The 12832-nt window shown below is 58.5% G+C and overlaps 1 protein-coding gene across 5 annotated transcripts; it reads right to left on the bottom strand.

Annotated features, from left to right (window-relative positions):
* Positions 1-1913: 1913 nt before the first annotated feature.
* Positions 1914-10993, bottom strand: CCDC9B (coiled-coil domain containing 9B). Of its 5 annotated transcripts, none has more exons than XM_082450861.1 (11): positions 10836-10993; positions 9910-10023; positions 9528-9626; positions 8772-8927; positions 8555-8680; positions 7674-7873; positions 7290-7348; positions 6677-6730; positions 6478-6577; positions 5851-5893; positions 1914-5766 (listed from the first exon to the last, which is right to left on the bottom strand). In XM_082450861.1, the coding sequence occupies exons 1-11, from the start codon at positions 10845-10847 to the stop codon at positions 5221-5223; spliced, it is 1509 nt and encodes a 502-aa protein (XP_082306987.1). In that variant the 5' UTR covers positions 10848-10993; the 3' UTR covers positions 1914-5220. The 5 variants fall into 5 exon arrangements, with proteins under 5 accessions (XP_082306987.1, XP_082306986.1, XP_082306988.1 ...); XM_082450860.1 differs by having other exon boundaries at positions 9519-9626; XM_082450862.1 differs by lacking the exon at positions 9528-9626.
* Positions 10994-12832: the final 1839 nt, after the last annotated feature.

Raw genomic sequence — 12832 nt, forward strand, 5'->3', positions numbered from 1 at the left:
GCTCAGAGGATGAGTTGAGGTCTCCCCCGGCCTGTGCTGGAGGCCACCTGTCCCTTCAGCTCCCTGCTAGTGGGCAGTGCTGAGTCACAGCAGCCAGTCTCTGAGCTGCAGGCAGCTCACATGTCACGAGGATCTGGGTTGGGCAGGCAGTGTGCTCTTGGGAGGGACCCCTGAACTGGAAGACAGGCAGCCTACAGACTCAGCGGTGGCATTGGTTATCGCCCTTGACCTCCCTCTTTACTCCTAACCAACTGAGAATTCGTGAGAGCAAATGGAGCTAATAGGTGTAACAGGGCTTCAAGATCTTGGGAATAAAAGTACAGTATATTCACATGAGGTAATTAATATATTTTCAAGGGAGGGACTGTCCCTTTGGGCAAAAATGATGCATGGAAATAAATGTGAAGGGGCAGGGAGTAAACATTACACCAGTGCCCAGACCACCAGCATCAGCATCACCTGGGAACTTGTTAGCAACGCCATGTCTTAGGCCCCATCCCATACCGACTGAATGAGAAATTCAGGAGGAGGAGCTCCGCGCTGTGTTAACTAGCCTTCCGGGTGTTTCGGACGCACGCTAAAATGTGAGAAGCACTGGCCCAGACTTTCCCTCTGATTCAGTAACTTGGGGTTAGGGTATTACTGTTTGAACAGATGGTTATCCAAAGGTGACTTTTGACCCTCTTTCTTGGTTGAAGCCTGCTGCCCTGCTGAGGGAAGAGGAAACACTGTGTCCCTAGAGTTTTAAAAGGGAAAAAGCCTTCATTGTTGGTTATTCTTGAAGGTTGCAGGAGAGCTTGCCCTGGAGAGCTTGTTAAGAAGGAGGCAGGCCTGAAAGAGTCCTCCCTCCCCCTCCCACAAAGGTACTGATGTGTTTGCCTCACCTCCTGCCTTGGGGCCTGCAGCTCCTCCAGCCGGTCCTTAAAAGGAGCAGTGGGTGCCACATTTGTCCTTTCTGGTGCCAGGTCTGTGCTATTTCACTTCCCCGGCGTCAAGTGGATGCTTAATGAGAGGCCGTGACGCAGGCCGGCAGACTTGCTGAGAGAAAGCAGCCTTCGTCTGTGCCTTACGCGGCTTCTCTCATTGCCTTCCCCAGCCTCGCCTTCTCCCCCTCCGTGGGGCTGTGGTCACCCTGTGTCAGCTCTTCCTCGTAAGCCCTGATATCCCTCACTCAGGAAGAGATGCTTGCGGGGTCTGTGGACACTGATAAATGACTTAAGAGGCAGAAGTGAAACGGTGCCTTTAGTTTCTCCTATTCCCTTGACCCCCCCGATTTAGTCCCCCAAATAAGAAGATATGGCCAAAGTGGGATTTTTGCCATTTCCTTTTTTCTTTTCAGGGGCCAGTGCCATCTTTTCCTGTTATTCCTGTCCCTGAGGCTAGGGTTTGGGGCTGGAGCTGACTGGTGGTCAAACCTTCCAAACGTGGGACTTGTTAGATAGCTGGGGATCCCCTGCTTCCAGGGATCCCCAATTACCCATCTCTTGATTATAAGAAAATACTGGCATGCTGCTCCTTTGGGTGATAAAACTTTGGGAGGCATGGAGCCAACTCCACAAAGGAGTTTGTTTCTGGGGAGTGAGTTCCTGAGATTGCTATGATGTAAACAGAAGAAAAGAGGAAACACTCTGAGCTGCAAGAGGCAGTGTGCAAAGTCCGGGGGAAATGCTTAGGATATCCTTGTGATCCAGGGGGTGGGTGAGGGCAAAGAACATTCCCTGTAAGAGCAGAGTCACTTCATGATGCTTTTAACTCAGCCAGACTACCCCGGGGGATTAAAAGCAGCTCACTGTCCTAGAAGGCAGGGTAACATTTACAACCCATCCCTGTTTCCCTGAGAGTGTATTGACTCCAGTGACCATGAGACTAAAAGAGAAGACAGTGGAAAAGATAGAAAACCAAGTAGACAGAGAGCACAACAAATAGCTACTTTATTTATTCGACAAATATTTACTGAGTGCCTTCTGTGTGCTACTGTGAATAGAGTGCCTACGGTGTGCCAGGTATATTTTGCATATTCTCATCTTTAATTTTCTTAACAACCCTTCATCATAGGTATTGCTAGCTCCATTTTGCAGGCAAGAAAACTGAGGCTTTTAGACGTTAAAATTGACCAGAGTCATCCAGCTAGCAGGTGGCAGACCTAGGATTCAGATTCAGTCTCTCAGATTCCAAGGCCCATGTTTGTTCCACTCAACCGTGCTGCCTATCATCCCCAAAATACCTCCCTTACAATATGGTCTGCTGCTCCCCTCTGTAAGGTGATATGGGCCAGGACAGAGATGCTTTCCACCTCTTCTGCCCTCCTTGTTTTGAGGCCTTGGGTAAAGCTGTCATCTCCCTGCTGGCTCCCTACTACCCACTGCACTCTCCCTTGTCAGTTCCTCCAGCTCTGTGCCTGGGCTCCTGAAGCCGTGTCCCATGAAGAACTTCCCACCTTTGAGGAGCAGTCTTGTCTGTTGGTTGGAGAGGAGAAGGGAATCCAAGAAGAAGGCTCCCAGCCAGGCCTTTAACCAAAGGAGCCAGAAGGAAACAGAGCAGCCTTCCATGGCCCCAAGCTTTGTGGAGGGATGTCTACCCTTCCCTCCTGCTCCTTAGCTGGTTCCATCCTAGAGCAGGAGGGGTGGCCACAAGAGCTGCTGGTTCATTGCTCCTGAAGAAGGGCTCCCCTTTTTTGAGAAGAGTTCGGTGATACTTGCTTTGCACTACAGTCCTCCTGCAACGAAGACGTCCTGTGCCAGACTCCATTCTCTCCAAGCCCTAGTGACTCATTCCCGTGACATCCCTTTCTCCTAACATCCAGAAGGGAGAGAAGCCCTATTTCTCCATAGCCCTTTTGTCCAGCTTCCTCTCCTGCTTAGATCTTGCTGTGAGGCCTCAACCAGAGCTCTGCCCAAGTTCTACATCCCCATCCCATAGTCAAACATGCCTTGGCACAGACCCTTTAATGAAGGCACATCTGTACAGTTGGGGGCACTGGGGGCTGGGGGAAGTTTGTGAATCTTAGAATTCAAATTCTGGATCACAATTATTTGGGAGACATCTGAATTTGAGGCTGCCCGAACCTGCTCTACCCCAGCTCCATCCTTTGGGAGTCGTGAGTTCCAGAGCCAGTGCCATATTCCAAAGCCACGCACGTGTGACTGGAAGGCAAAAGGAAAACTTGAGCTTGGAATCTTTCACCCTTGCCTTTTCATATCTCACAGGGGTCTTCTTCCCATATGCACAGAATGCTCCCAAGCCTTTCCAGAATTCCTCTGATCAGTCCTCACCTCTTCCAACCCCATTCACCTCATCCCGTTCCCAACCAGCTTTCTCACTCCCCACTACAGGAAGTTGACACCACCCACTCTCAAGCATCTACCCAATGCATCAGCGTCCCACCCAACTCTGAGGCCAGGAAGTTCCCACCGGGCAGCGGCAGCCTGCCCCCATCCCCTACAGAGCCAGCAGCCAGCCCTTAGAGTCTAGAGTCTGTCTTTGCCCCTAGCCCTCCATACACTCTAGTCCAAACCCTTACTCTCACAGTGTGGTCCAGGAAGCAGCAGCAGAGGCGGCACTTGGAGCCTAGTAGAAATGCAAGCTCCCAGGCCCAACCCAGACCTCCCTGGTTAGAATCTGCATTACTCTGCACCTTAATGTGTGAGAGGCACTTTTCTAAACAATCTGATCTGCCAAAAAGACACCCCCTCCTCATGCTTCCTCAATAGAGGGGGTGGAGAGCGGAGCAAGAGCCAGTGAGGAAGCCCAGCCCTCACACAGTTGAGCCACAGTTTAGGCCTCACTGACACTGGAGAGATGCTGGGGATGATCTGGACACTCCCTGGAGAACCCAGAGAGGCTGGTGAGGCCCAGGACCCTCAGCAGAGAGGAACAACCGTGGCAGAGCCACGTGGGGAGATCCAAGCAGGGGCTTGGGGGCAAAGGGTACACATGATGAGAAAGGGAGACGCGCCTGCCTTTGCGAGCAGCGGTGGGATGGTTCCCTCTGGGCTCCTACTACCATCCCCAGTCCCTGTCGGGCACCTGCAGCCAAGAACAGCTCCTGCTGCGCAGCCTGGGTCTGCTGGATGCAGGGGTTTCTTCCCTCCCTCTTGCTGGCAAAGTCACCATCGCCCACCGGCTGCATTGCTGGTAGTAGGTGCTCAGGAAATGTTTGTTGAATTGAGAAGAAGCCACAGCTTGTGCGGAGACGTGGGCCTCAGGGGAGGGACGGGAACGGAGACTAAGTAGGAAAGACAAGTCCTGGTGTCGTACTTAGCTGGAGTCGCTGTTTCTCTGCCTCTTGGGTCACTGCCTGAGACCTTGCTCTGGCGTGACACAGTGCAGGGAGGCGGTGGGAAGAGGAAGCTGGAGATGGCAGGAAACGACCCTGGGTGGCAGGCTCCCTCTGCCCCCGCTCAGGGCGCACCCATGTCTGACCTGGGGGTGGGGGAGGAGATCCCTGACGGTGGGCTCCCGCGCCTGCTGTGGGGAGAGGAAGCTGGCCCCTCCTTACTCCACACCCCCGCCCCATTTCAGAGACTTTCCAGAGACCCTTCCTTTCACAGAGGAGACCTGAGCTCTGCTCTTCTGTCCCCAGCTCTGTCCCTGCTGGCTGTGGCCTCCCTTTCTCTGGGCCTCAGCCTCCTCTTCCAGGAGGCTGAGGCCCAGGGAAAGGCAGGAGGCTGCCAGCTGCTTGTGAGATCCCCAGGTTGGCCATCCTGTGAGTCTTGGACTGTGATTCACCTGGGTGCAAGGCAGGGGTGTAGGAAAGGGCCCGAGCCTGGGCTGGCCATGCCAGCTGCTGAGGCTGCCTGTACCTGAGGAGCCAGGAGCCGGCAGCCAGAGAGGGAGGCCAGGCCCTGGGGGTGATGGAAGCCAGGAGAGCCAGGTGCTGAGTGCTTCCAAGCCTTTTCCTCTCGCCATGGTCAGGGAGCTTGTGGCCTGGGCAGCAGTAGGCTTGGGACAGGGCTTGCCAGCCTCACAGACCAGGTGTGGCGTGGGGATACACCAGGGGCCCTACCTGCAGGTGAGAGCACACACGTGCACAGGGGGGTGCCCGTGAGGTGCAGGGGTTGGCTCCTTGCCTTCACAGTGTCACTCCACCGGAGAGTCTGCCAAACTGCTCACCCAGGCTGCCACAGCCGCCAGCCACCGCACGCCCAGAGCTCAAAGACTCTTGACGGTGTCTTCCCTCCTCCCCTCCCCAGCCCGGCCCCCTGCTCCCGAGAGCTTTGCTCAGCATCTTCTGGCAGGGGCAGGACCCCCTGTCCTGCTCCTCATACCTCCTGCGCCCCTCGCCCTTTGGCTGCCTCCTCTGGGGGGTCTGCTTCGAGGTGCCAGGACCTGCTGGGCCCCAGCCTTGCCAGGCCTGTCTTCTCTGGGTTCCAGGGGCCCTGCCTCTTTTGGGGGCCCAGAACAAGTCTGGGCTTCTGGCTCAGCCTGGGGCTCGGTCCCCCCCAGGGGCTGCTCGTGACCCTCCAGCCAGGACACAGGGCTCTCCTGGGTCCCAGGCCTTGGACTGAGCACACACGTGCCCTCCCCAGGCCCAGGGCTACTGGCACCTCCTAGAGAGAGGTCGAGGGGAAGCAAGTCCGTGTTTTGTGGAGAGCCAGGCTCAGGACTGGCTGTCGAAGCTCCTGACTCCTCTTTTGGCTCCTCTGGCGACGCTGATGCTGGAGCTGGGCTGGTGGCTGGGACACTCATGGGTCCGCCCGGCTCCATCCTGCTCGGAGTCTGCGCATGTTCCTTCTCATTTGGAGTCCTTCTGGTGCTTGGGCTTCCCTGACAACAGGAGGTTGGCTCTGCTGGTTGGTGAATTCAGGGCTTATGTCCCTAGCCCGCCCCATCCTATGCCCAAGTACCCACCTCCTGGCTCTCCAGCTCCTCCTTGCCTCCCTTCATTTCCCACCTGCAGAAACACAGAACATGGCAGGCCCCACTACTACCCATCCCACTTCACGTCACCTGCTCCGTAGTCAGCAGCCCATGTCCTCCAGGGAGAAGCGAGAGCCCAAGGGTCTCAGAGGAACCTCAGAGCCAGGACGAGGCTCCAGGATGCTTCCCTTCCAGCCCAACCTTCCTCCCCAAACCCAGACACTTCCTCTGAACACCGCCCACCGTGGCCCCGTTGCAGGTCCCCAACTGCTGTTTATGGCCAAGCCTGCAGCACCTTGAGTTCTGTGGGGACTCCGTGCGTGTCCCGGCCTGCACTGCCTGGGAAAGGCGCGCCTGACTTCCCAGGGGAAGGTAACTGCTGTAATTACCACCAGCCTCCCTGGACACCAGGCTCTTGCTGCTGCTGCCTTTGCTGATGGCCTCTCCCCGCATCTCATTAACCTGCCACAAGGCAGCAGTCAGCCAAAAGGCAGAGGCCCCGGGGGCTGGAGCAGGCACCTGGGCCAGTGCTGGGCCTGACCTCCCAGGAACAGGGGAGGGCCAGGAAATTAGGGAGCCCAGATGCCTCCCTCGATTTAGCTCCCTGCCACATGTTACCTGCGGGCCCTGCCAGTCAGCCTCTCTGTCCCCCGAGCTTTGCTGCGTGTGGCCAGCGCCACCAGAGGTCTGCTGGGTTGCCCACCCCGAGTAGTACCGCCTGCAAGAGATGGTCCACAAATTAGGAGAGAAGAGGCCCATAGCAGCCCAGCTCCTTCACCAGCACATGGGACCTGCTCCTCGTCCTGTCCCAACTCACCTTTGCCATCAGGGGGCAACGGTGGGGGCTGTAGCTTTCGGTGGCCCCTGAGGCCTAAGTGGAAAAAGGAAATGGGGAAAGGGTGGGTGTCACAAAAGACCCAAAGCAGGAACATCAGTTCTTTCGGGACCGGGAAGCTGCCAGCTGTGAGTGTTCTGGCTCCCAAAAAAGAGCCCTGGCGTGGGGGTCAGGGGAGCTGTGTCCCTGTGCTCGCTGTGTCACTCCTGACTAGGTGACCGGCAGAGCCTCTCCAGCCTCAAGCTCCCTTGTGTGTAAAATGAGGGGCCAGCGACGCAAAGTTCTGTTCCTATAACAGGCGAGGGGCAGCTGCCACCCACGAGGGACCAACACCTCAAAAGGACCCCAGCGCTGACTTCCTGGTGAGCCCTTCTCCCCAGACCTTCTGGGGTCAGAATCCAGGACAGGGGCTGTGGGTTCGGAGGATGGGAAGGGAGGTCATGGTGCCCTCCTCTGATAGGGAGGGAGAGGAAGGAAGATGTCCTTCCATGCTTCCTTCCAGCTCTGAAAATAAGTGGTAAACCAAGAGACAGGGAACAGAGAGGAAGCAGGGGCAAGGGGTGAAAAAATCCAGGAGGGGTGGGTGTTGGCTCACCCCTCGTGCTGCCCACCCTGGCCGGGCCCTCTTCCTGAGGCTTGCTGGAGTCCTGTGGCCTGCGTTGCAGAGAGAGGGAGTCAGGCTGGCTGCTGGCAGGGAGCACAGAGGCTTCAAGGCTGCTGGTGGGCCGACACCTCCTGCCCCAGTCCCAGCCCTAAGCCCAGCCACGGAACCAAGGACAGCATGGAGAGGGTGGGCCCGAGAAAGATGGGAAACGCAGTGCCCACACACAGCCCTGAGCCCAGGGTCCGAACAGAGGGTCAGGCAGAGCCTCACCACCCTGGGGAGGGTCCCAGCAGCCCTCCAAGAGACACCCACAGTTAGCCCGACTCAGCCCCACAAGCATGTCGACCCAGCAGGATGCCCAGCCCTGCCACCCACGTGGGCTTGGCCTTGTCCAGGTCCCACGGGCGGCGCCAGTCACCCTGTGCGTCTCTGTGCCGCGCCAGGCGGGCCAGGTCGATCTGCTCTCGCTCCTGCTTCCACTGGGCGTAGTCCCAGCCCACCTCCGGGGGACCCCCCACTGGCCGGCGGGGAGCTGGGCCTGGGACCAGGCCTGGACTCTGGGGCTCCCGGACACCCTGCAAGGAGAAGACACAAAGCACCATGGGGTCGAAGCAGAAACAGCCCTGAGCTTGGTATGGGGATCCAGAGTCTACTAACCCCTTCCTCTCTCAAGGTCTTGAGGTCCCCCCACCAAAAAAATTAGATCCATTCCATCTCTATCATGCTGTTTGCTATAGACACGGTTTCCGTCCACGCGTTAGTGGTGTCTTTTGGGCAAGTTACTTAACCTCTCTGTGTGTCATTTCCTCATCTGTAAAATGGGGGTAATAACAGCATCTATCCACAGAGTTGTTGCTGGGGTGTGTGGTCAGGTGCAGGCAGGGTGGAGAGGCTCCCAGTGGCTGTGAGCGAGAGCCAAGACTAGGGGCTGCTGCCACCTAGAGGCCACACCTGGCACAGGGCCAGTCTCTTACACCCTCCTGGCGGACCTCCAGACACCACCCCCCCTCCCCCTGAGCTTGCTACCAGAGGTCCAGGCAGGGTAAGGGGCTAGGTCACACCCCTGGCTTACCCTGTCTCTCACTGCAAGACCCACCCAACGTGGAGACTGGCCAGAGAAAGGAAGGAGTGGGAAATTCTTGCAGGTCCTGCCTGGGCCACGTCCCCACAAATGGGGACATATGTGACTCAGCTTCTATGCCTCCCCCAAAAGGGGACCACCACATTCATGTCCCCAGTCCCTCTTGAAGAGCTACCTTCCGGGCAGAATCTGAGCTGATGGCCATCTGCATGGAGGGGCTCCGGCCCAAGCCCCCTCCAGGTGACCCTTCTGCCCCCTGGCTCCTTGCTCTGGTGGGCTTCTCACTTACGATCCGCTTGGCCTGGGGAAGGCGAGGATGGGCAGTGTGGCAGAGCCAGAGAAGAAGAGGCTGCCTTCCTGGTGCCCGGGCTTCCCCCACCAGCACTGCTCACCTCGGCTTTGTTTTCCATGGTCACAGCCAGCTCCACCCGCTCCCCCAAGCAGAAGGCACCAGTGTGGGCCTCTGCCTCCTCATTCTCAAGCATCTCATTGGCTGCTCCAGGTCCAAGGGCGCTCCTTGCCCAGTTCCGGCTGACCACCCGCTTCCCCTGCAGAATGAGGGGCCATGCCGTCAGGCCACATAGACGGCACTGGACAGAAGCTGGGGGTTGGGTCCTTTGGGTGGTTCCCCAGGCTGGGCTCCAGCCCTGGCCCTCCCTGGAATGCCCACAGAGGAGCTGACGCTGCGAGGCGTTCACATACCAGTGGCATTAGGTTATCCGGGCCTGGGGCCACCCAGGGGCCCAAGACTCCACAGTGGCCCATCATCTCTGAGCTGGGAAATCCAAAGCGCTCAGACAATGAGGCTCTGTCCCTCAGACGCTGTTCCTGGCATTCAGCCCCAACGTCTCTGTGCCCCTGGGGTTTGGGGTTTACGAGCGGCCTGTGCTTGGGGATACGGGTGCTGAGCTCTGGGGCTGGAAAAGGGCATGAAGAGGCTTCTATCTGGTCACCTTTCAGCTGTGGCTCTTTGGGGATGGGGGCCAGCAGTGGCCTCGGCTGCATGAGGTTGGGAGCTGGTAGGTATGCCCCAGAATGTAAGCGGGAGAAGCAGAGGAGCGGGGGCAGCTGTGCTCCCCTGGCACGGGCTGGGCCTCCACCTCCTTGCCACCCCACCCTGTCTGCCGGGTGGGTCTTACTCCAGGAACCTGGCTGATGGTGACAGTGAGGCCGTCAGGACGGAGGAGCTCCGGCGTGGTCCCAGCCATGCCCCCCTGCTCTGCCTGCCGACGGTCTTCCTGGATCTCCTGTGGGAGGGCCCGGGGTCAGCACAGGCCATGGCCCCCCAGGTGCACAGAGACACAGATGTCAACAGGCCTACACAGAGAGACACCAGTGGGACACCAGGGGGCAGAGGCACTACATCACAGAGTCCCCAGGACCCTCACAGAGTCCCTGAGATGGAACACACCCAACCTAACCCTGGTCCCAGGCCCAGAGCCTGCAGGGAGAGACAACCATTCAGGGTCTGCAGATCGGGCAGGGAGTGCCAACCCGGTCAGTCCTCCCGGCCCATCACAGCCCACTCACCTGGTACCTGCGCAGTAAGGCCTGGTTCTTCTTGCGAAGGGCAACGATCCTCCTGTCCAGCTCTGCGTCCTTCTCCTCCTGCCTGCTCGTTGGGGACTCGGCCCCATGAGGCCCCTGCAGAGGCCAGGGGGCCCAAGCTCCTGACTGCTGGGCCCATCCCTTACCAGTTCCTCGACTTTCACATTCGCCCACTCTACCATGTTCTTACCACCCAAGGAGCAGACTCCAGGCCCAGAGTGAGGGTCACGTGGGGAGATGGCCCATGGAAGGGCCTCAGCCCCACCCCGCTGGCCTCTCTGCCCATCTTCCTGCCACCTCCGCGGCCCAGGCCGGGCCTCATACCCAGGCCTGCAGCTCCCAGCAGTGGCTGCCCCTCCCCCCGGCTCTCCAGGGAGCTCCAATGCCGAGCAGAGCCTGGAATGGGAGTTATAAATGGCTCTGGCAGCGGAACCTGCCGTGACTGGGAAGTTGCCAGGGTATTCAGGAGGTCGAGGGGGGGTTGTTTGGCTCCCAGGCCAAGAACCACGGTGAAAAGAGAGGCCCCTGCTCTGTCCTCGGCTCCCAGGCCCTGGACCCCACTCCCCAAACCTGTGCCCAGCCTGTGGGAAACAGCCACTCCCACAGGCCCAGCCTCTCCAGGCCCTGAGCTGCCGGCAGTCAGTTGGGGCAGGAAAGAGCCAGCTCTGAGGGCAGGCCCAGCCGGGGAGCCACCCCGGGGCACACTGTGCCTCAGCACCGAGATCCCCGGGTCCCTCCTTCTCTGGCTGCAGGGACCCCGTTGTGGCCGATGCCCCTACCCAGCCCCCCACCGGCATAGGCACAGCCCTCTTCCTCCCAGGCCCAGCTGCCCCCAGCTGCCCCCAGAGTGTGGCCGCCTGGTGTCCCAGCCCCAAGAAGCCCCCCGCCAAAAGCAAGGTGCCACTCACAGCCGAGTGCATGGCAACAGCAGGCACCGAGAGATTTCCAGAGCAGCCCTGGGGGAGCCAGAGCAGGAGGGAAGCTGGAGCCACCGGAGCCGGGCCTCTGCCGGCCTCTCCCTGCCGGCTTCACCGCCCAGCACACGAGATCATGTTGTGATTACAAAAGACTCCTCTGGGCTCCCAGCCAGGAACGCCGTGGCCACCGCCCTCACCATCCACCCTCAGAGGGCGAGGATCAGGGCCCCGGCAGCCAGCTGGCCCTGCCCAGCACCTCTCCCTGCCCTGCCCCGGCATCCCCAGATGGACTGGCAGGGACTTCTCCCTGGAGGGTTGAGTGCACACAGGGGGCCCTATGCTCCAGTGGGACCCCAGCCTGGCCTGCCTGCAGACAGATGGACAGCCAAGTAGCCCTCTGGCCCTCCCATTAGTAGAGAAAGACCTATAGCCCAGCCCATTGTGCTCCCTGGTCCAAGGGGCCCAACTCAAATGAGCGTCCCCTGTCCCCTCGCTCTCCTCATCAGTTCTGGTTTAAGTAATTCGAAGGGATTAAGAAGCTCCCCTCCCCTGGGCCACCAAGTACTACCACATACCTAAAATAACACCATTTGTCATTCATTCCTTTAGGTTCAACATTGTCTTCCCTGTATTTTCTTTATATATATATATATATATTTTTTTTTTTTTTTATATTTATTTCACCTATTTTTTATTTTTGGCTGCGTTGGGTCTTCGTTGCTGGGCGCTGGCTTTCTCTAGTTGCAGCGAGCGGGGGCTACTCTTCGTTGCGGTGCGCGGACTTCTCATTGCTGTGGCTTCTCTTGTTGCGGAGCACAGGCTCTAGGTACACGGGCTTCAGTAGTTGTGGCTCAGGCTCTAGAGTGCAGGCTCAGTAGTTGTGGCACACGGGCTTAGTTGCTCTGTGGCATGTGGGAGCTTCCCGGATCAAGGCTCGAACCCGTGTCCCCTGCATTAGCAGGCAAATTCTTAACCACTGCACCACCAGGGAAGCCCCTCCCTGTATTTTCAAGTACAGTCACTCCTGGGACGCTCAGCTGTCCAGATCACCCCTTGGTGTGGGGAGCATCCCTCAGGGTCCGCGCCGCCACAGCTCAGGCCTGGCCAACAGCCTTCCCCCTTGGCTCCTAACTCTGGGCCTTTCCTGGCCTTGCTCTCCAGGGCTGGCCCTTTTAGCCTCTCTGATCCCGAGAAAGGAAGCAATGTTTCCTGGGAAAGTCTCTCCCCAAATCTTCCCGGAGCACCTGAGGCTGTTGTCTCTGCCCAGGGGAGCAGCTTGCCTGGCAATCCCACCCTTAGTGCCTCTGGGAGGAGGGGTGGTCTCTCCGTATCAGGAGCACCTGGGGTCTGGTTCAGTAGTAACAGGTGCCCGACCTCCAGGTCCTGAAGGTCAGGTCGGAAGTCCCTGCATTTCCCCTCATCCCTGATTGACCAGGCCTGTTTCTCTAATTCCATGCATGACTTGTCCCCTTCTGTCTCCAGAGCAGAAAGCCCTGCTGCCCTCTCTCCTACCCAGACCAGCCCAGGCAGTCAGAGGTCCAACCTCTGCTCCCCTTGAACTACACCTTCCTGTCTCCCCTCCCCACCACGCTTAGCCTCTTTCTAGGCCAGGCCTTGGAGCAGCACCCCTGACCCCATGGCCAGTCTCCACCACCCAGAGTTCCCATCCTGCTTGGAAATGCCACTGTGCTCTCTCTTCCTTTCATGCCGGATGTTCCTACTGAGTCAGACTCGTCTACATTCCCAGTGATGGTGACGCACCCAGGCTACACACACACACACACACACACACACACACACACACACACACTTGCTTCTTCTCCCACCCTCTCCACGTGCTGCCTACTGAGTTCCAGCCTAGTCTCTGAAGGTCAGGGCAGGGCCCTGGTGGGGTGGCAGTTGGGCCCCCTGTCTCCTGCCCCATGCTGTGTGGTTGGAGCTGGAAGGCCCACAGAGCACCAGCCTGGGAGGGGGAGATGCAGCTGAGA

This window comes from Balaenoptera physalus (genome assembly GCF_965194825.1).
Source record: "Balaenoptera physalus genome assembly, chromosome: 2".
NCBI classification, from domain to species: domain Eukaryota; kingdom Metazoa; phylum Chordata; class Mammalia; order Artiodactyla; family Balaenopteridae; genus Balaenoptera; species Balaenoptera physalus.